We start from the raw sequence: 21,297 nt of genomic DNA on the forward strand, positions 1-21,297 counted from the left end.
CTCAACATATCCAAAATGGAACTCATCATTTTCCCCTCTAAACCTTCCCCCTCCTCAATTAGTGTAGGACAGCACCATCCTTCCAGCCAACAGTCATCCTGGACTCCTCAATATCTCACCCTTCCCCACCCCCATATCCAATCTGTTGCCAAAGCCTGTCAATTTCACCTTTGCAAAGTTTCTCAAATACATCTCCTTCTCTCCTCTGATGCTGCCACCACTCCAGGACAGTCTTCATCGCCTCACACCTGGATTATTACAATAACCTGCTGGTGGATATGCCTGCGTCAAGTCTCTCTCTGCTCCAATCTATCCTCTTTTCAATCACTAAAGTAATTTTCCTAAAGTGCAGATCTGATCACATTACCCTCCTACTCAATGAAATCCAGTGGCTTCCCAAAGCCTCCAGAAGCAAATACAAAGTGTTGTGTTTAGTATTCAAAGCCCTTTAGAACCTAGCCCTCTCCTACCTTTCTATTCTTCTTACACTCCTCCATGTACTCTTCGAACCAATGATATCAATTTCCTTGCTCATTCCCAACCAAGTCACTCCATCTCTTGGGCCTAGGCGGTTTCTCTGTCTTCCATGTAGAATACTCTCCCTCCCCCACACTGTGATTACTGACCTCCTTGACTTCTTAAGTCTCAACTAAAATCCCACCTGCTTCCTGTAGGAAGCCTTCCCTAACCCATCTTAATTTTAGTGCCTTCCCTCTTTTAATTATTCCCTATTTATACTTTATAGAGCTTGTTTGTCATATTTGCTTGCTTGTTGGTTCTCCCATTAGACTGTAAGCTCCTAGAGGTCAGGAACTATCCTTTGCCTCTTTTCGCATCTCTAGCATTTAGCACAGTGACTAGCATATAGTAGCCACTTGATAAATGTTTAATGACTGAGTGATTTACCTATCTGTGCATATATTGTATTCCCCCATTTTATGTGTGCCTTTGTATCCCTAGTGCCTAACTCAATGTCTTACCCACAAGAAAGAAAAAACAATGCTGACATAGCAGTTTAAGATTTGTAAAGCACTTTTCATACGTGATATCACCTGATCCTCATAACAATCCTGTAAGATGTTATGATCAACGCATTTTACGGGTGAAGAAACCATGATAGAAAAATTACTAGAAACTTTCCCACAGTCACACAGATAGTAACTGACAGTTGTGTTCGAGGCAGGATTCAAACCCAGAGCCTGGTGAATCCAAGTCCAGCACTGCTGGCACTACACCAGGCTAACAGGTGACTCAGATATCTGCTGACTTTAACTGAATGTCCCATTTACCTTGTTTCCCGCATCAACTACTTGCAGAATTCCCCAATGATTTTTTTTTTCCATTCAGCATGTGTTACTCTATGAATTACATCGCAGAAGCATGACAACATCTCCTAAAGCCTTTAAAGGCACCATTCAGTTTACCCAAGTGTCATATATTAAATGATACCTGATCTGTATCCCAAAGAGATCATAAAAATGGGAAAAGGACCCACATGTACAAAAATATTTATAGCAGCTCTTTTTGTGATGGCAAAGAATTGGAAATTGAGGGGATGTCCATCAACTGGGGAATGGTATATGAATGTAATGGAATATTATTGTGCTATAAGAAATGATGAGCACCTGGTGGTCAGAAAAACCTGGAAAGACTTACATGAACTGATGCTGAAGGAAGTGAGTAGAATCAGGAGAACATTGTACACAGAAATAGCCACAGTGTGTGATGACTGACTTTGATGGACTTATCTTTTCATAGCAGTGCAAGGATCTAAGATAACTCCAAAAGACTCATAATGGAAAATGCTACCCACATCCAGATAAAGAAATTTGGATTCTGAATGCAGATGGAAGCATACCATTTGCTCTCTTTTTCTTTTGTTGGTTTTTTTTTGTTTTTTCTTTCTTGTGGTTCCTCCCAATAGTTCTAAATTTTCTTTACATCATGACTAACGTGAAAATGTTTAATATGAATGTATAAGTAGGGTCTATATCAGATTGCATGCCATCTCAGGGAGAAGGGGAAGAAAATTTGGAACTCAAAATCTTACAGAAGTGAATGTTTAAAACTAAAAATACATTATTTTTAAAAATGATACCTGAATGTCATGGAAGAATAAACTTCGTTATTCATGAAAGAATAAAGTTCACGAACCTACGCAATGGAAAAAATATTCTTCTTGTGAACATAAAATGAAAAGGAAATGGAACATGAAACAATAACTTACTTTGTTCTAGTAATGACTCCTTCCAGGGTTTTAAATTCTGTTTTTTTGCTTTTCTGAGTACACACCATTGACCTCTGTACAGCTACAAGTTCCCCATTGACATCACGAAACTGTAGACGAATCTGAGCTTTAACATCTGTTTCTTGAGCAATCTATGATTCAAACCAAAGAAAATAATCAATTTTACAGAAAAAAATCCATTTCACCCTTTATACTTTCTGTAATAATGCAATATCACTTAAAAGATATGTGTACCAGGGAAGACTATTTCAGCTTTAGTTCCTCCCAAATTACAATTATTCAAGCACACACACCCCTACCTGGTGTCACTTTGCCTTTTCAGAATTTTCACATTGCTCCCTGGCACATAATCTATGCTCCAGTTGAACCAAGCCCTTTCTTGTCTTTATGTACATTTGCTCACATTGTTCCATATGCCTTCCTGTTGAATATAAGCTCATCATTTAAAGCCCAATTCAAATGTCACTACTTTCACCAAACTTTCCCTGAATTCTTTCCATGACCAGCCCCATCTCCCCTTAAGTAAAGAATTTTTACCCCTCGGATTTCACAGAGTACTTTGCCTATAACTAACTCCCTCAGGGACTTAGGAAATTTCTTGCATTATGGTTATCAATGAATAAATTATATCTACCTACCTACTATATCTACCTCTAAGCTCTATGAAAACAAGAAACTGTCTTGCCTAAAGTTTCTTGCTTCCCTAGCACCTAGAACAGCTAATTGTTAAAACTGACCAAAAAGTATGATAAAAGCAAGGAGCTAGTTTCCTCTAAAGACAATCTCCTATCCTTGAGGCCAGAAGCAGGAAATCTTTTTATCTACTAGAGGCCACTAAACCAAAGAAAAAAAAATAACTGAAAGATACATAAATGAATTACAAGTTAACTTGGGCTTTCTTTTTTAAAGTAGATATAAAATATTTCACTTCTTCACTTTAAAAATCAAGAACTAAGAAAAAAATTTATTACACAGACACAAAATCTTTAAGGGAAATCTAAGAAAAATGATTTATAATGAGGACAAAGAGGCTAGACTTTGGGCAAGTGTTCTGACCTCTCTGGGCATCAGTTCTATCACCTGTAAATGAGGGAAGTGAACTAAAGTCCCTTCCAGCTCTTTCTATGATGCTCTGAAAAGAGCATTTGATCTAAAGAAACCCCACAGACACAAAGGAACTTGTCAAACAATTTAGATTTTTAAAAAGACAAGTACAGAAGATAGGATCAAGGACAGATAAAAGGAAATCAGCACAAAAGTCTATCACTGTCCTGTAAAAGCACCAAAATTGCTAAAGCTCAGAATGAGCTGGGGCTCTCAAAGAAAAGTGAAGACAACAAAAAGAGAATTATTCTAGCTGTACTGGAGAAAGTAAAGGGCCAAGGAAGACATTCAACTACTGTTCTAAGATGGAGCAGTGTTTAAGGCAAAGACTGTTAACGTCTTATTTTGCTTTTCTTTACTTTGTTGAGGAAAATTATCTCTGGACTGAAAAGGACAGAATAAATATTTCCAAAGGGAGTTGAAACTAAGGATGAACAGAAATTAACAGATAGCCTAATTGCTTTTGATGAGTTCAAGCCAACAAATCCGAACAAATCACATTCACTCATTCATTTAATAAGCATTTATTATATGCCTATTATGAGCCAAATAGTAAGTTAAGCACAGAGATTTCAAAGACAAACATGAAACAGTCCTTGACCTCCCAAAACTTATGTTCCACTGGGACCAATAATATATGCATAAGTAGATACAAAATAAGTACAAAGTAAATATAAGATAATTTTAGATAAAGTAGTGAGTGGTGAGGGGGAGGAGAGGGCAGGGAGAAAAGGGAAAACAACTAGAAACTGAGAGTACAGAAACAAAAAAGAGTCTCTGTCCTCAAGGTGCTTATATCCCAGGAATTAAAAGAATTGGCATATGTTATTGTTGAGCAACTAATCTGTAATCTTTAAAAAATTATGAAGCACAGAAGAGGTACCATAAAACTGACATGTCCCATTCTGAAAGACAGAAGAGGGTAGGATCTTCAAAATATAGGCCAGTGAGCTCGACCAATATTCCTGGCAAAATTCTAGACTATTATTAAAATGAATGAACATCTTCAAAAGAAGTGACAATCAAAGAGAGTCAGACTGGATTCAATAACTGCAGGTCTAGTCAGACTAATATCACTTGGTTTTTGACAAAGTGCCTGAGAGGGAAAGAGAGCAGACATAGTTTACCTATTTAAATTTCAGTCAAACATGCAATGAAATCTCTCATGCTATCTTTTTAGATAAGAGAGGCAAACAATTGTTAGATGAATTTGGAAGTGGTTAACTATGTAGACCTAAAGAGTCACTGATGGTTTGATATCAATTTGGATGGAAATCTCCAGTGGATCACCAGAGGAGATCTGTCCTTAACCTTGTGCTGGTTGAGATTTTTATCAGACTTGAATAATGGCACGGATGACATGCTTATCAAAAATGTAGATGACGTAAAGTTTGAAGGGATATCTAACACTCTGGATGACATTTATGAATCAAAGACTAAAATTGGAAAGATGAAATGTAATATAAATGTCAATCTTATTAATTCAAAACTCAACTTCATAATTACTATGTGGTAGATAAGCATAGTCTGAAAGAGATCTGAGGTTTCAACAGACTTTAAACTCAATGAGTCAGGTGCTCTATGATACACAGCACCAAAAATGAATGTTCTATGAGGATGTACTGAGCAAGGCTTAGTGTTTAGGACTAAGGGAGGTGTCAGTCTTACTGTACTCTATCCTGGCCAGATCACAAATGGATTCTTAGGTTTAACTATGATGGGAGGACATTATAGGAAGTACACTGCTAAATAGGCAATCATCCAAGCAAGGACCACTGAGATAGTTAAAGGACTAGAGATCATGCCAACTGAGTAGTTGAAAGATCTAGGGATATGTAGCCTGGAGAAGACAAGTAAAGGAGAGTCATGATAGCTCTCTTTTAAGAACAAGGTCTTCCAAAAGTCTTAGTGCAGTTTTAAGACTTTGGGGACACCCTGTTTATGAAGGGCTGCCACGTGGAAAAGGGATGTGGTCCCAGAAAACAGAATTAGGAACAATGGGCAGAATTTGCAAAGAAACAGATTTAAGCTTGATATAGGAACAAGTTCCTAACAAGTACATCTGTCCAAAAGTGGAATGAGATATTTCAGGTTGGCTTAAAGAACTCCCTTGCCAGAAGTCTTCAAGCAAACATAGGATAATCATTTGTCAAGTATATTATGGGGGGAAGGGGGATTCATATGCAGGTTCAGGTTGAACTAAATAGTTTTAGGATCCCTCTTGACATGAAGATTTTTGTAATGGTATACCCTAGAAACATATGAAACAGTGGTATGAGTGATTATGACATAAAAGAGATACGGCCTTACTATTTTCTTCGGATTATGTTATGTTTAAAAGCTGCTCAAATTTCTCTGTTATACTACAACCTGTAAGTTTTATTACTATTTCTGTTAACATTTTTTAAAAAGTGTATCAGAAAAATACAAATTACCTTTGCATATATATTCTTCTTACCTTTGGATCATAAACAAATGTATTTCCTTTGGTACCAGGAGGGAAATCTCCAGTAGAAACATACTTCAGACATTCAATGATGGTCTAAATACATGAAAAATGATATATTACACAAGATGAGCTATTCAAAATGGACTTCAGTGTTCTCATCTGTAAAATGAGCATGTTGAAATAAATGACCTCTAAGGCTCATTTTAGCTTTAAAGCTATGATTTTATAATCAAGAGACAACATTTGCAATAACTTAGCACAATGCCTGGAACATAGAAGGCACTTGTAAAAATACTTGATCTCCTCTCCCTTATCATCCTGTGATAAAACATTACTCAATTTGTTTCTTCCATATACTGTAAAGTCATCAAACAAATACCTGCATCACAAATGTCTACTGCATGCATAACTTTGCACATGAGACTATAAGGAATGCAAAGAATACAGCATACGGTCATTGTCACTGTACGCAGAAGCCATTTAAAAACTATTTGTTGAAAGCATTCTTCCAATTTATTTATAATTTAGTTCCTATATACAAAGTTTAATAACAAAGTTGTCTTGAAAAAGGCAATACAAGAAATATTACAAGATAGGTTAAGTATGTCAAATGAATGGTACAAGCAATAAATACAAGGACACAGTAATATACATGTTGGTTATGTTGTAGGGAGAGGATTAGTGAAAGATTGAGAAGGCAAAAGGTAGTCTGGGATTAGACTGTAGTCGTACATATGGTATGTTTATTAATTTAAGTGGGAAAGACATTGTCCTTTATCATAATACAGAGCTGTCCAAAATGCGGCCCGCAGTGCGATTTTATGGGGCCTACCTGTGAGTTTTAATTTTCCCAAGCAAAAAAATAAAATAATAATTTGCATGGAATGCATATTAGAGTTTTTAATTCCATCAGTAATAAATAATCTCATTGATATTTTCTTTGGTGCTTTTAAACAGTATTATGGACAAAACATACCGCGCAGAATTTTCAATCGATCAGTGGGATAAGTTCCATCTGTATGATGCAGACTAGTCAGTATGCGCCTACCTTTATACTGTTGTGTTTTCGCTTTGTTGCTTTGTATTTGCTCTTGCACTTCATTCCTTCGCCTGTTATATTGATGACGTATTCCCCTACTTTCTATTAGTGTACTGTATTTTTTATTCTGGGTGCGGCCCTCAAATAATTATCTTATTTTAATTCAGCCCTAAGATAACCTAAGTTTGGACAGCCCTGTCATAAAATGTAAACTACACTCAGAGTTTGGTTGATTCTATCACCACAACCTCTCAAATCCATTCCCTGTCCTTTTCACTCCCAGGTATCCAAACTCTACCTGAACTATTTTAACAACTCTTGACAGGTCTTCCTGCCGTTAGTCTCTCCCATAAAATACCACTCTCATAGTATTACTCTCCTGATCAAATATTTGGTTCCCCACTGCCTACTTACTAGATTAAGTCCAAATTCCTTATTCTAGCATTCAAAGTCCTCTATAATCTACATCTGACCAGTACTCCCAGCTTTACTTTACAATATTTCTCTTTCGTACACACTACAAATTTCAATATCAATTTAATTTGTATAATTACTTTTTTATGTCTTGTCTCTGCCTGTCTACCTATTAGATTATCAGCTGCTTGATTTCCGGGACTATGTCTTATTCATCTCTATATCCTTAGTACCTAGTAGTCTTTGCAAATAGTAGGTACTTAATTTGTTGAACTGAATTTTTTGATGGAATAAGACTATTGTGATAATCACACCAAGATTCTTAAACTAGCCCTACTCAATGCCACACAAGTTTAAAAGTTGCTTAACTGACATTTCACATTCATTTTGCTTTTACTTTGTTGTACATTTTTCTCCAAAATATATATGGATTTCTACTTTGTTTTCTAAACCATATATTACATGTACTAACCACACCAGGAGTGTGGATGGTAAGATAAAGAAATAGTACAATGACTTAATAAATATTAAATAAGCAAGAATCAGACCAAAGGAGAGATTAGTTATATTAATAAATATTTTTCATTCATATATAAGGGCCTTTCTTCATAAAATCCTGTGACTTAGGTGGGATGAGATCATAGCTAGAGATGAAAGGATCCTCAGAAGCCATCTAAGTCCAACCCCTCTTTTTACACATGAGAAAACTGAGGCCCAAAGAAGTTAAATGACTGACTCAAGATCATACAAGTAGTTTTAGAGGTGGGATCTTCTCTGAAGTACTCTGACTAATCACAGTTAGAGATGAAAGGATCCTCAGAAGCCATTTAATTCCTTTTTACACATGAGGAAACTGAGGCCCAAGGAAGTTAAGTGACAGACTCAAAGTCATACAAGTAGTTTTAGAGGTGGGATCTTATCTGAAGTACTCTGAGTGGAGTCAGTGCTCTTTCCCTGTATTGTAGTACTTAGAGACAATCTACAAGAAAATCTTTCTAGTTTCTTAAATGAGTAGACATTCTTATTAAGGTCCAAGAAAATAAATCTTGGATGAATTTTATGTTTTAAAACAATACTTTAAAAGATTAACATTACATAATTCATCCTCATTTTGGGATTTTTTTTTCATAATCTAAGCCTTTAACTTGGATTGAAGATACCTGAGATCACTTACCAGGTCTCCCTCCCCTTCCCCTCCTTACTCAATAAACTCCAGTGGTTTCTTATTGCCTCCAGGAAGAAATACAAAATGCTGTTTGGCCCACAAAGCCCTTCATAATCCAGCCCCCCTCACCTTTCCAGTATTCTTACACCTTACTCCCAGACAAGTACTCTTCAATGTAGTGACACTGTAGTGACATCTGTCTGCTCCCAGGCATCCTCTCTGGCTGTTTCCCCTTGCCTGGAATACTCTCCCTCCCCCCCTCTGAATAGTGACCTCCCTGGCTTCAAGTCTCCCCCAAAACCCCACCCTCTACAAGAAACCTCTCCCAAACCCTCTTAATTCTAGCGCCTTCCCTCTGTTAATTATTTCCTATTTATCCTTCATACAGCTTGCTTTGTATATACGTTTGCATGTTGCTGCCCTCATTAGATTGTAAGCTTCTTGACAGTAGGGATTATCTTTTGCCTCTTTTTCATCCCCAGCACTTAACACTGTCTGGCACACAGTAGGTGCTTAGTAAATGTTTTACTGAGTTATCAACTGTTCTCGTCTGCAGCATAGCACAGAACCAAAACTGTTACGGAACTGAAGTGAAAACGGGCGCATTTTTGTCCTGTAGCCCAATAAGACTTACCGTCTTGCCCGCACCATTGGGTCCAACCAAAATCGTTAAAGGACTGAAGAAAGTGATAACTTGCTTATCCTTGTCTTCTATTCCAAAACTCCTCACACCCATAATGCTCATCTTTTCGATCCTAGACATGTTTTCAATTTTTTTCTTTTTTCAATATACAGAATTTTGATGACCTAAGCAGAAAAATATTTTATTTTATTTTGGAGCAAACTCCAACCTCTAAGGATAATTTCTACCGTCCAATAGAGTGAACGGATAACGGCTCTGCGTTGCCCTAAGTTCTACTCAGCTTGGCATCTGTGGTTTAAGGTCAAACCAATGGCAGAGGCTCCGTTGGACCAGAAGCCTCGGTGGTAGAGACTGCTACGTTTTGCCACTCAGACCCAACAACCTTACACCCGAACCCGGGGCTCAGGCAGCGCTCCAGGCTGGGGATCAGCGAAAGGGAACGAGGAGGGAAGAGGGATGATAGTACTGGCTGGGGTCTTTCAGGCTGGAGCTGAGGTGATGTAAATGAGGAAGGGGCGAGGAAGGAAGGTTTAGGTAGTGGAGCCGGGATAGGACACGTGACGATGTGGTGGGGAGGAAATGGGGAGATGTGGCCAGCGGTAAGGGGATTGAGGGAGGTGGGGAGGTGAGGATAAGAGGACGTGAGGGAGCCCGGGGCCATGAGACAACTGTAGGCCACAGCTCAGACCCCGCAACTGAGACCCCAACCTCCTACCGGCTACCTTCCTAGTGGCCGAGGCGGGGTCGGGGTCGGAGTGGGTGCCCCTCCACCAAGCTAGCAACTCGGATACCTCCAATCACACACCTGCGCTTCCCGCTCGCCTGCGCCCCACCCCTTTCCGTTGCGCAGCCCCGCCTCTTCCGGCCTCTCGCGCGCGCGCTTCTTCCCCCGCCTCTTCCGGGCCGTGCGCCCAGTAGTCGCATACCGGAAGTCCAAGCTTTTCTCCGCCCCCTCGAGGCGGGGAAAACGCCGGAAGCGGAAGCAGCCCAAGCCTGCTAAGAGGTCACCCGCGACCACAGGGTCGGAACTAGAGCAGTTTGGGCTGGTTTGTGTGTCCGTGTTTCGGGTGTGGTTTCTCTCGCTGCGAGTGGGTTAAAGGGAGCTGGGCGGGACTCCAAGCACCCCGGCTTGCCCGGGAGCGGGAAGCGAAGTTGTGGGAGACAACGCAGCTGAAGCTAGATCGTAGTTTGGGGTCCGTCCTCAAGAGGGGGGAACCACATGGCAGAGCGCCGGAGGACGCCTTCCCATGCCAGGCTCAGAGCTTAGAGAAGTGAACGGGACCAGGGTAAATATGCCTCAAGCCAGATTCAGAGCCGACAGGCCCCGGTGACCAACCCCTAGTCTTACAGACGAGGAAACTGAGGCAGACGGAGTTAAGGTGACTTGCCCAGTGTCCCGCATCCACGGCTGGTAAAAGTGCCCGAGGCGGCCTGCGAACCCGAGTCCGGCCCTGTGTTCTCTGTGCAGCGCTGCCTCTCCAGTTAAATACCCATGCAGAGTTTTAATGTCTTGACGTTTTGAGTAGCCAGGGAAAAGCTGCAAAATTAAACGCTCAAAATGTTAGGAACGAGTAGTTAATTATTCCTTTTTTTGCTCAAAATGGTTGGGACTAACATATCGTTTTGCTTTCTACCTCTCTAAATGCATCTTCCACGTGATATTTATTAGACATTATAATAATCTTCGTTTGCCCATTTTCTTCCCGGATCTCTGTAAACAATGAATTTCTATTTCTTTAGCCTAACCCAAGTCAAATAGGCCTTTCTTGTTTCTGACGCAGGAAAAGTCTTTGTGCATCGAGTGAGGCTTTGGTCAGCATACAAAACATAGCGTAGAGAACTCTTGGGCGAGGAAACTGCATTTTGGCACCTTTGCAGTTCTCTGAAGCCGGGGGCTGCTCAATCTGAACTTTGTCTCTCTCGTCTTCACTCAGGGCTTAGAAGTTGAATAAATATCTAGTGAATGAACAGAATTGCATCTTCCCAAGTCTGCCACTTAAAACCTGTATGGCCTTAACCATACCGACCCAGTTTCCTCATCTGTAAATTAAGGATGCTGAACTTGATGGCCTTGGTTGTCTTTTCTCATTTTAAGGCCGTGATCCAAGATTACCTGAAAGATTAGACACCTGATAAAATAGCAATAATACAAGCCTCCCTCCCTGTGCTAAAAAAGATACTAGTTGAATTTTCTTACTGCTTTGGTGCCTGTGCCCAAAGGCTAATGGAAAGAACATTTAAACTAATTTAATAGGCATTAGTAATAATATTAGTAATGTAATTGAAAAATCTTTATCTGTACTTAAAATGTGCCTTGCTCATGTTCCCATTTTAGTTTCTGCTTTGTGCTCTATATATGAAAGAGGCACCATGCATAGTGCATAGAGCCACCCTCAGAACCAGGAAAACTTGCCTTCGAGAAATACTGGTCTCTCAGTGTTCTGGGCACCTCACTAAGACTCTAAATTTCTGAGAAAGTATCAACTTACATTAGTGAGGGGAGTCTTCTTATCCAGGAATTCTGTATATCAATGAAATCACAGTCCCTATCCTTATCTATATTCTCACTCAATGCCCTAAGATGCTTCTTGTGTTAGAAACAAGAAAAGTCTTTTTGACTTGTTTTATGATGAAGAAAAAATAAATGTGTTGTCAGGTTCAAAGTCAACAAAACTAGCAGAACTGGTTTTCTGAGATACCCAAGGGCACTGACTTGTTCTTCCTTGGGCTTCTAAGATGAGATGCTTCTTGTCAAGACATGAGGGTCTGTCTCATCCACACATGGATAACTGTCTTGCCTGCCATTTTCCAATGTGGACAGTCACACACATCCCCTTATCTTACTCAACCAGCTGGGTTGTAAAATTCCACTCTGAATCACTCTTCTTCATGTGCCCTGGGCTGTACACCCTGATTTGAGTACTAAAAGTAGTTTGGGGACCGCTGTGGCTCCCTGCTTAAGATCTCACAGAAGGGAATTTACTCATTACAAATGTAATTTGAAAAACATACAATCATTGTCTATGTTGAAAGATGGATGTGATTTCCAGATACTTTATCCTCTCTCTTCCCTTTCTCTTTCCCCTAAGCCACCATAGTACCTTCAATCTTTTCTCACCAGGAGTCATTTCTGGTAACAGTCATTAGTAGGTTGTCTTCTAAATTCAATTGTCGCCCAAACAATGGAAGTTTGCCTGTAAATAAAAATGGAAGGGAGAGTAAAAGGATCAGATTATACATTAAATGTCTCTCACTAATAGGTTATCATTTGGTTCTGAGTGGGTGACATTTTCTAAGCTCCCTTTCTCTTTATTACGTTTGCGCTGTGACACATTCAGTGAGCCCAAACTAAACAAGGTATTATGAGGGATAATCAGTATGCTGAATAATAAAATCAGAATCCAAAAACATCTGCATAAGCTGGAATGGTAGTCTGAAGTTTGCACTGTGAATTTAAAAGAATAAAGTTCTCCACATTGATTTTTAAAAATTAGTTGCAAAAGTACAGGATAGAAGAGGCATGTTTCATGTGTAAAATGCCTAGAGGTTTTTAGTGAATTGCATGCTTAATATGATTCAGCAATAAATGGCAGCCAAAAAAAGCTAATAACTTTCATAGACTTAAAATTGTTTCCAATTATATGTGAAAACATTTTTAACATTTGTTTTTTTTTAAATTTTGAATTCTAAATTCTCTCCCTTTGTCCCTTTCAGGGAAGAATACACTCCTCCAGACTAAGGGTGCCCTACTATGATTGACTCTTCTAAAAGAAAAATGCAAAAGTGGTTGACAAGCTTTAGAAAATGAACCCTAGCTCTCTCCCAGGGACATGAACAATTCTTCAGACTTACAGTTTCACTTTGTAGATGAGATACCCCCAGAAAGTAAATGTACTTGGAATTGCTGAAGAGTCAGACCTTCTCCATGTCATCAGATATCTCAGTGTGAGGTTAATGGGTAAAACAAAGGCCTCATCCTGTGATTTCATCAATTTAACCAACCTCTCATAGTCATAAACTCCGTAGAAGTATACTGTCTAAAACTAGGGGAAGAATGATTCAAAGTACAGAGCCTACATACTTTGCCAGGATCAGACCACATCTGGAATATTATATCTAGTTCAAAATGATATATTTTAGAAGAGACATTGATAAACTGGAAGGAAACCAGAGGAGGAAAATCAGGATTATAAGGGGACTCAAACCATCCCATGCTAAAATTAACTGAAGGTAGTCTGAAGGAGTAGGGGAGGAAGAGGAGGTATGATGAATCTGGAGGAACTTTGAGGACACTTCATATATTTGAAGGGCTGTCACATGGTTGCCTTCTTGTGGACACTTCCCAATTTATGAATGTCCTTCCTAAAATACTACACAGTACTCTAGGTGTGTTCTAATCTTGGCAGAGTATAGTACAGTGGTCTGTTACCTCCCTTGTCCTGGATTCTAGGCCTCTCAGTGTGGCTTAGCACAGTATCAACTTTTTTGTGAGTGGAAAGGGTCTATGTTGTCCTGTTGACCTGCTGAGTTTGCAGCCTACTAAAGCCCTCCAATCTTTCTCACGCAAACTTTTTTCTAGATACACTTTCCCCATTAGTTAGATAGATAATTGCTCTTACTTTCTATATAGGATGGCCATTGTATAAGGGAAAGCATACTGAACTTGTAGTCAGAAAAGACCTTGGTTGGATTCCCAAGTTTGACTATTAGCTATGTGGCCATGGGGAAGTACTGGGGAGAAGCATCTGCTATCGAGTTCCCAAAATGGGGAAGGAAAGCCCAGGTTGCCTCAGCCAATGGGACACAAATAACTGAAAGTCAGACAAATGTTTCCTCCTTGGGGTAACTCCTTAAAAGCTGCCTGTGGCTCTAAGATGTTTGTGGCAGCCTACCTATCTGTTAAGGTGTGAGAATACTGGATTCCTGAGCCCACGGGAATTATTAGCTTTCTCCTCAACTGCCCAGTTCCAGACTGGGCCACGCAGGTCTTGAAGCCTCAAGATAATGACAAGCTTAAGATTCAATTTGTTCCAGATGCTTTTCCTAGGCAAGGAATATGAGAACCTGAAAGAGAAACCTCCCCAGGGCGGAGAGAGGAACGTGAAATGAATTCACTTCCTTTCCTAGCTTGAAGAGAAATAATCAATATGATCGCTGTCGCTGGCAAATACTAAATCAGAGCTGGTCTGACCAAGTGGTCGTTAGCAGATCCTATATGGAAAGTAAGAGCAATTAGCTATCTAACTCATGGGGAGAGTGTATCTAGAAAACAGTTTGTGTGAGAAAGATTGGAGGGCTTTAGTAGGCTACAAACTCAGCAGGTCAACAGGACAACATAGACCCCTTCCACTCACAAAAAAGTTGATACTGTGCTAAGCCACATTGAGAGGCATAGTATCCAGAACAAGGGAGGTAACAGACCACTGTACTGTACTCTGCCAAGATTAGACCACATCTAGAGTACTGTATAATATTTTAGGAAGGACATTAATAAATTGGGAAGTGTCCACAAGAAGGCAACCATATTAGTGAGAGGCCTTGAGACTCATAAAAAGATCCATAAAAGAACTAGATATTTGGCCAGGAGAAGAAAAGACATAGAGGAGGCCTGATAGCAATCTTCAAATGTTTGAAGGACTATCGAATGAAAAAAAGAATTAGAGTTTTTGTGCTGGTGGAAATTGCAGAAAGGCAGATTCAGCTTCAATGTGAGAAAAAATTTGCTCACAGTAAGAATTATCCAAAAGCAGAATGAGCCATCTTGGGAGGTAATGGGTTCCCCCTCACTAAATAAAGGTCTTAAAAGGGAATCTGGGTGACCACTTTGTATTGTAGAGGGAATTCCTATACAAGCTATAGTAGATGGCTTCTGGGGTCTCTTTGAACTCTGAGATTCTATAATTTTGTAATATCCTGGAGTTCAACAGGACCTGTCCTCCATATAGGGTTGTTGTGAGGACCAAACAAGATAATATTCTAAAAATGCTATATAAATGTCATCTGTGACTATTCTGCTGGACTTCAGATGGAAGAACTTGGTCCAGGAGGAGGATGAAATAGACCAGCTCAAAATGAGGAAAAAATTCCTAACAATTGGCATATCCAATTGCGTTGCTTGGGGTAGATGGTGAGTTCCCTGTCACTAGAAGCCTCTCAAGCAGAGGCTGGATAACTATTTTCCAGGAATGGTGTAGACAGGATTCACGATTTGCATATGGATTAGGCTTGATGACATTTGTAGCGCCTTCCATCTCTCTGATTTAACACCATCTCCAAGGTTCCATATTCCTTCCAAACTAATTTTTTAAAACACATATAAAACCAAGCAAAACTAAAGCTTGTGGGTGAAAAGTTCAGTTATAAAAGATTTCAGTTCAAGATAATGCTGGCATTTTAGATAGAATCAATGCCAGTCAGTGCTAGTGTTATTTGTAGTGTCATTTCTTAAAACTAGAACAACCTAAGTTGGGTAAAACAGTGGATAGAATGGTGGATTTGGAAAATTAAATTCAAATCCTGCTTCAGGTATTTACCAACTGTATGGCCCTGGGCAAATTGTTTGGCCTCAGTTTCCTCATCTATAAACTACCTTATAGGGTCATTGTGACAATAAAATGAGATGATATTTGTAAAGCACTTTAGAAACCTTAAGCATTTTATAAGTGGACATCTATTATTACATATTATTAATAATCTCAAGTTTAATAAAATGTTATTTCTGTCTTCTAGCCAATTTTCTCAAGTCTTGTCCTTTACTGTCTTGGTTGTATTTATTTCCCTTCTGGAATCTATTTGATTTTCTGCATTGGCTGATGTTGTTTTTTGACTGTAGCACCACTTTAAGGGTGACCAAGTGGCTTTCTAAAAGGAACAGTCTGCTTATTCCTTCATCCTAAAGGAGAGGGAAGAGCAGAAATCTCTCAAGAGGCAAGAAGTCGGCAAGCATACTGAGAGGAGGCTGTGAGGAGCTCCAGCAGAACTTCCTTAATCACTGGTCACCCTCAAAAAAGTAAACACTTCCTTAAGATGGTGGATTCCCAAGAGTTTACCATTCCCTTTAGATTAAAAACACAATCTCCTCCATTGGCATGTAAAGTCCTTCCTAACCTGGCTTCCGCCTACTTTGTCAAGTTGATAACACATTTCTCCTTCTTACGTTATAGGGCTATAGCAAACCTGACTTGCTTGCTATTCCCCCGTGTTCTGTTCCCCAGTGTTCCATCTCCTGAGTCTGCACCTTTGCCCAGGCTCTACCTCATGCCTGGAATGCTTTCCCTCCGCCCTTCTCCTCTTGGGAACTCCAAGCTCCCTTCAAGACTCAGCTCAAATACCAGGTCTTTCAAGAAGCCTTCTCTGATTGCTTCACTTACTAGTGTCACACACCCTCCCCCCCACCCCCAATCACTCCTCTTAAAGGGATTATCTCACTATGGTATCCTAAGGGCACAATACCCAATCCATAGCAGGTACTTCATAAATGCCACATTGATTGATCAGATGACTGCAGTATTTCAAGTCACTGGTCTTAAGGAGGCAAACTTGCTATTTTAGGAAGTATAATCAGAGGTGACTGCGTGATATGAAAGAGGGGACATGGAATAATGGACAGAGAGCTGTTCTTAGAGCCAAGAAGACCTGGGTTCGAGTCCTGCCTGTGATACATGCAGGCTATGAGGTCCTAGACGAGTCACTTAACTTATGAGTGCTCTAGGCAATGCTCTAAGACTATGAGATACAGAGAAGGTGCCAACCTGTATTGGTAGAGGGAGTTCCCTCCATAGTATTGAAATCACAGGTCTAGTCCCTATCCCTATGAATCATTTTAGTAAAGTTAGGAAAGACATATCATTTTGTGAGGAGATAAAAACAAAATAGAGAAGGAGAAATGGAAATAATTATGTTCCATGAGGTGCCCCTCTTCAGAATTCTCTATCAGTATCAAAGATCAATAGAAATTATTCATTTCCTCAAAGAGAGAGAATAAATTGGTTGGGGATATGGGCCAGCAGTACAGTTTCTTTGCTGGGGATTAACCTTGAGCAGCTCAGCATGATGAAAACGCTTGTTTGCTTTCCACTACTGGCTTTCTATGTAAGCTGTGCTTATGGGGTCGCCACAGGAAATCGAGTGAGCAGCCTGGTCACAGAAACGCTATCATTAATCACAGCTCACCGAACTTTGCTGATAGGCAATGGGGTAATTTTCAATTTATTTAACAGATTCTTTTTAAAGTGGTGTCATACTTTTGGTGTTTTGCTTACCATTTCTTGTTGATATTAATAATGAAGTAATGGAATATTTTAGAGAAAAGTTTTGACAATTAAAACTAGCAACTAACAATTAAAGCCACTCTATTGTCAGTCACAAGTGCCAAATAACTCAAAAGATAACCCTCGTGTTTGCTTTTATTTTTAGACTCTGAGGATTTCAATACCTGACCCACAAAATGTAAGTGAAATAAATTATGGTCGTAGAATAATCATCTGTAAACAAATAGCATATTTGTATAACATAAAAAAACAGCAATTACTGTCTGGAATTAAGTACTCTGGACATCTTCTTTCTGTATGTTGGTTCTCCCGTATGATGTTAGGATTATGAAGAACTTCCTAGTAATTCTTTGTTAATTGAGAGGCAGCCTAGGTAGTGGAAAGATGACTTGTCTTGGAGTCAGAAGGTCCAAGTTATAGTCACAACTTTGATACTCACTAGCTGTGTGACTGCAGGCAAATCACTTAAACTCTGATCCTCAGTTTCCTCATTTATATAGAGAGAAAATACTTATTTTGTCCACCATGAGGAAAGCATTTTGTAAATCTTAAAAATAATATACAACTGTGAGCTATTATTATCATTATTAATAGCTGTTTAAAAATAGAGTGGGCTGCGTCATGAGATAGTGAGCCCTACCTGTGAGGGTTATCACATAGCAAATTCCTTTGTGGCATTATATGGCCAACCTGGTCACTTTTAACTCTGAGATTCTCTGATTGGGGTGCGTGCATGTGTGCGTGTGCGTGCATGTGTGTGTGTGTGTGTGTGTGTGTGTGTGACAGAGAGAGAGAGAGAAAGAGAAAGAGAGTTGCACATGTACCCTTCTTCCTGGTGCTTAGCACAGTGCTAATGGTAACTTAGTATGGTATAGTTGGAACTTATAAATGCTTATTGACCAATTGACTGATACTTGTCTAAAATACCCATGTATTGATTTCTGACAGTCTTAGTGATTTAAAGCTACATTTATTACACACATATAGGCATCACAGTGTAAATGATGACAGCCTAACTGAATGGGCCGTATTTAAGTTTGTCATTATATAATTATATTAAAATTGTAAAATATATATATCCAGTAGGCTATGTGTTAATTATAATATGAGAGGTGGACCTAGCAAAACTTTAGGGAACTACAAACATGCAGTCAATGCCAAATGAAGTATATATTTTAAAATAAGTGTTTACCCTTTGTTTTTTGCTATACTTTTTTTCTAGCATCCACTGTGTATTGAAGAAATCTTCCGGGGAATAGAAACACTGAAGAACCAAACTGCTGAAGAGAATGTGGCAGAAAAAATTTTTCAAAACTTGTCTTCTCTAAAACCATACATGATTGCCAGAGAAGTGAGTTCTGAGGATCAGTGATATTTTATATGATTGTGGTCTGATAAGGGATAGCCTCTAACAATACTGTTTCTTCTTTTTTCAGAAACAGTGTAGAGGAGAAAGAAGACGAGTAGAGCAGTTCTTGAACTACCTGGAAGATTTTCTTCGGACAGTAAACACTGAGTGGACAGTAGAAAGTTAAGAATGAAAAGGGAGGTTGCAATGGACCGATTTGAGGGAGGTAAATGAGTCTTGCCTGGCCGGGATGGAGGACACTTCCACAACTCTTCCAAAACAAATGAACTCTTTTGGTTATTACAAACATTTTATGTAAAACAGAATATCTTTATTTTTTTATGATACTCTTTCTAATTTCTTCTTCACATGTTCAAATATTAGTTTTATCCAACTGGATTTTTGGAAAATTCCAAAAATGAATTGATTCCTCTAAAAAATGCCAAGGCAAGTGGTACCCAGTGTGTCTTAATAACTGGCAGTTTTATCTGCCTGCTTTCTGCTCCCAAATGCAGCTATGATGTCTGTTTCTGTTTGGTGTTTTCCTCATCACTTGCACATGCAATGACAGCAACCTTGGCTACAGATTTTGTGGCATTTTTGGCCTCAAGAAATTACATGGTCATACTTTATTTATTTGCTTTGATATATTTAAATGAAGGTCATTTGGACCCCTTTGTTTGATTGTGGACTTGTTACATTCTGAGCTTCAGTGTCTTTATGTGTAAAACAGTGGGAGTGTAATGTAAACCAACATAACAGTAAAAAGCAATGCTATGAACATAGTCACAGTGACATCTTCTGGATAAGAGACGAGGAAAACTCTTTAGAGAGGTATGGACCTATGGGTGTGGCATTCGGTACACTGTCAGTGTACAAATGTGACCAATGTATTGGTTGGGTTTTTTTGGGGGGGGTTTCATTTTATTACAAGAAAAGATTCACTGGTCAGGTGTGAGAGTATGTATGTGTATAAATATACCCCAAAATAAATGTGATGGGGGAAAAAAGCATCCAGAAAACTTTTTTTAAAATTAGAGGTTTAGACTAAATAGAAGCCATTTACTCCCTCTTCTACCCTGTTCTACATATCTAAATCCCTTGATATCATCCCCCATTTTCTCCTATCCTTCAGTCGCTGATGGAGAATTGAACCTATTCTTCACCAAGGCCGTCCCCTCTGCTCACTGTCTGGAGTTAAGTGTTCTGAGCATCTTCTGTATTTTGCTTCTCCCTTATTGATTTTAGGATTATGAAGAATCACTTACTAGTAATTCTTTTTTTTAATTTATGGAATAAAGCAAGCATTTCTATAACATAGTATAATAAAAAAGATGATTGCACATGAAACTGAAAAACTATTATGTACAACTTGCTATTCCTTTTAAATATATAATAAAGTTATTGTGTACATTTCTTTTTCTTTTCTGTTTTTTTCTTCCCTCCTCCCTCCCTGCCCCCCACCCCCACTCTGCTCTAATTCAGAGGCCACTTGGTATGTGGAAAGATCACTTGTCTTAGAGTAAGAAGGCTTAATCTCCAGTCCCAACTCTGGATCCCATCCTCTCGAATTTTCGGTCTGTCTATATTTTCTGGTCCCTTCCCTGTTACCCACAAACATGTCCAAGTCCCTCTAGCTTCAAAACAAAAACCAAACAAAACAAAAAACTGCCCTTCACCAGACCCTCTCATCCACTCTAGCTATCATCCTGTATGACTTCTAAAGAATCTGTCTGCTTTCTTTGCCTCCACTTTCTCTTCATTCACTTCTTAGTACTTTGCAATCTGTACTTCATCACTCAAATCAAAATTACTGTCTCCAGAGTTAACAAAGATTTCTTAATGACCAAATATGATGATCTTTTCTCAGTCTTGTCTTTCTTGACCATCATCTCTTCTCTAAGTTTTCATGACACTACTTTTTCCTGGGCTTTGTCCTAACTGTTTGACCACTCCTCTATATAATACTTGTAGCTGAGCTCTGTGCATGCCCAGATCACCTAAGATGAGGCATCCATGTGGGAAGAGGCAGGAACTTGCTTCTGGGAGAGATATACTATGCTCCCCCTACCACATAGGTGGAAGTAGTCTCTTTGCATTGGCTGTATAGCTGGAAGATGGTGCTTCTTTAAAACTACCAGACTGGGATAGTATCCTCTCTTTTCTGCACTATCCAGAGGGTAAAGGTCCTATTTACCTGAAGCTTAAGCAACATGCATTGAGCTGTGATGGTGGGGGAGGAGGAAGAACAATTTTCCCCATCTCCTTTTTAGGCACTGTGGCCCCAAAGAATCAGGCTTGGCATTTTTGTTGTTTGTCCTTTCCATTTCTAAGCTCAGGAAGCTCAAACCATGGTGGGAGGGAAGTTTTGCTCCACTGAATCAATTCAGGATGTCCTCAATTCATATCTTTATTGAATATCCATCTCCTGCTATGGTTAAGTAAATATCCTTTAGGTAACCATTGTTACTCCTAGCTCTTTCTACATGATCAGTCCATCTTTTTTTACCCCTGGCTCTACATTTTTTCAATGACATTCTATACACCAATTCCGGGTAATTCCTCATTTGTAGTGTTCACAACCGTCATGTTGTGATTTGTCTTTTCTGATTCATCC

General features: G+C 39.3%; 2 protein-coding genes across 4 annotated transcripts in view; one reads left to right on the plus strand and one right to left on the minus strand.

Moving 5' to 3' along the window:
* The window catches only part of LOC118843270 (DNA repair protein RAD50), an 80,902-nt gene extending 70,898 nt beyond the window's left edge, over positions 1-10,004 (minus strand). The window contains exons 1-4 of one of the 3 annotated variants that reach the window (XM_036750822.1): positions 9,868-10,004; positions 9,054-9,226; positions 5,811-5,894; positions 2,228-2,379 (exon numbers count right to left, since the gene is read on the minus strand). In XM_036750822.1, coding sequence (XP_036606717.1) covers positions 2,228-2,379; positions 5,811-5,894; positions 9,054-9,182 — 365 coding nt within the window. In that variant the 5' untranslated portion in view covers positions 9,183-9,226; positions 9,868-10,004. Of the gene's footprint in view, positions 1-2,227; positions 2,380-5,810; positions 5,895-9,053; positions 9,227-9,777 lie in introns of all 3 variants that reach the window. The other 2 variants (XM_036750820.1, XM_036750821.1) reach the window with 2 other exon arrangements.
* Positions 10,005-17,111: 7,107 nt separating this feature from the next.
* IL5 (interleukin 5) lies at positions 17,112-19,153 on the plus strand. The gene is made up of 4 exons (XM_036752463.1): positions 17,112-17,258; positions 17,478-17,510; positions 18,555-18,683; positions 18,769-19,153. Exons 1-4 carry the CDS (start codon positions 17,112-17,114, stop codon positions 18,865-18,867), a joined length of 408 nt encoding a protein of 135 aa, XP_036608358.1. The 3' UTR covers positions 18,868-19,153.
* The last annotated feature ends 2,144 nt before the right edge of the window (positions 19,154-21,297 follow it).

Source organism: Trichosurus vulpecula, chromosome 3, assembly GCF_011100635.1.
Source record: "Trichosurus vulpecula isolate mTriVul1 chromosome 3, mTriVul1.pri, whole genome shotgun sequence".
NCBI classification, from domain to species: Eukaryota; Metazoa; Chordata; class Mammalia; order Diprotodontia; family Phalangeridae; genus Trichosurus; species Trichosurus vulpecula.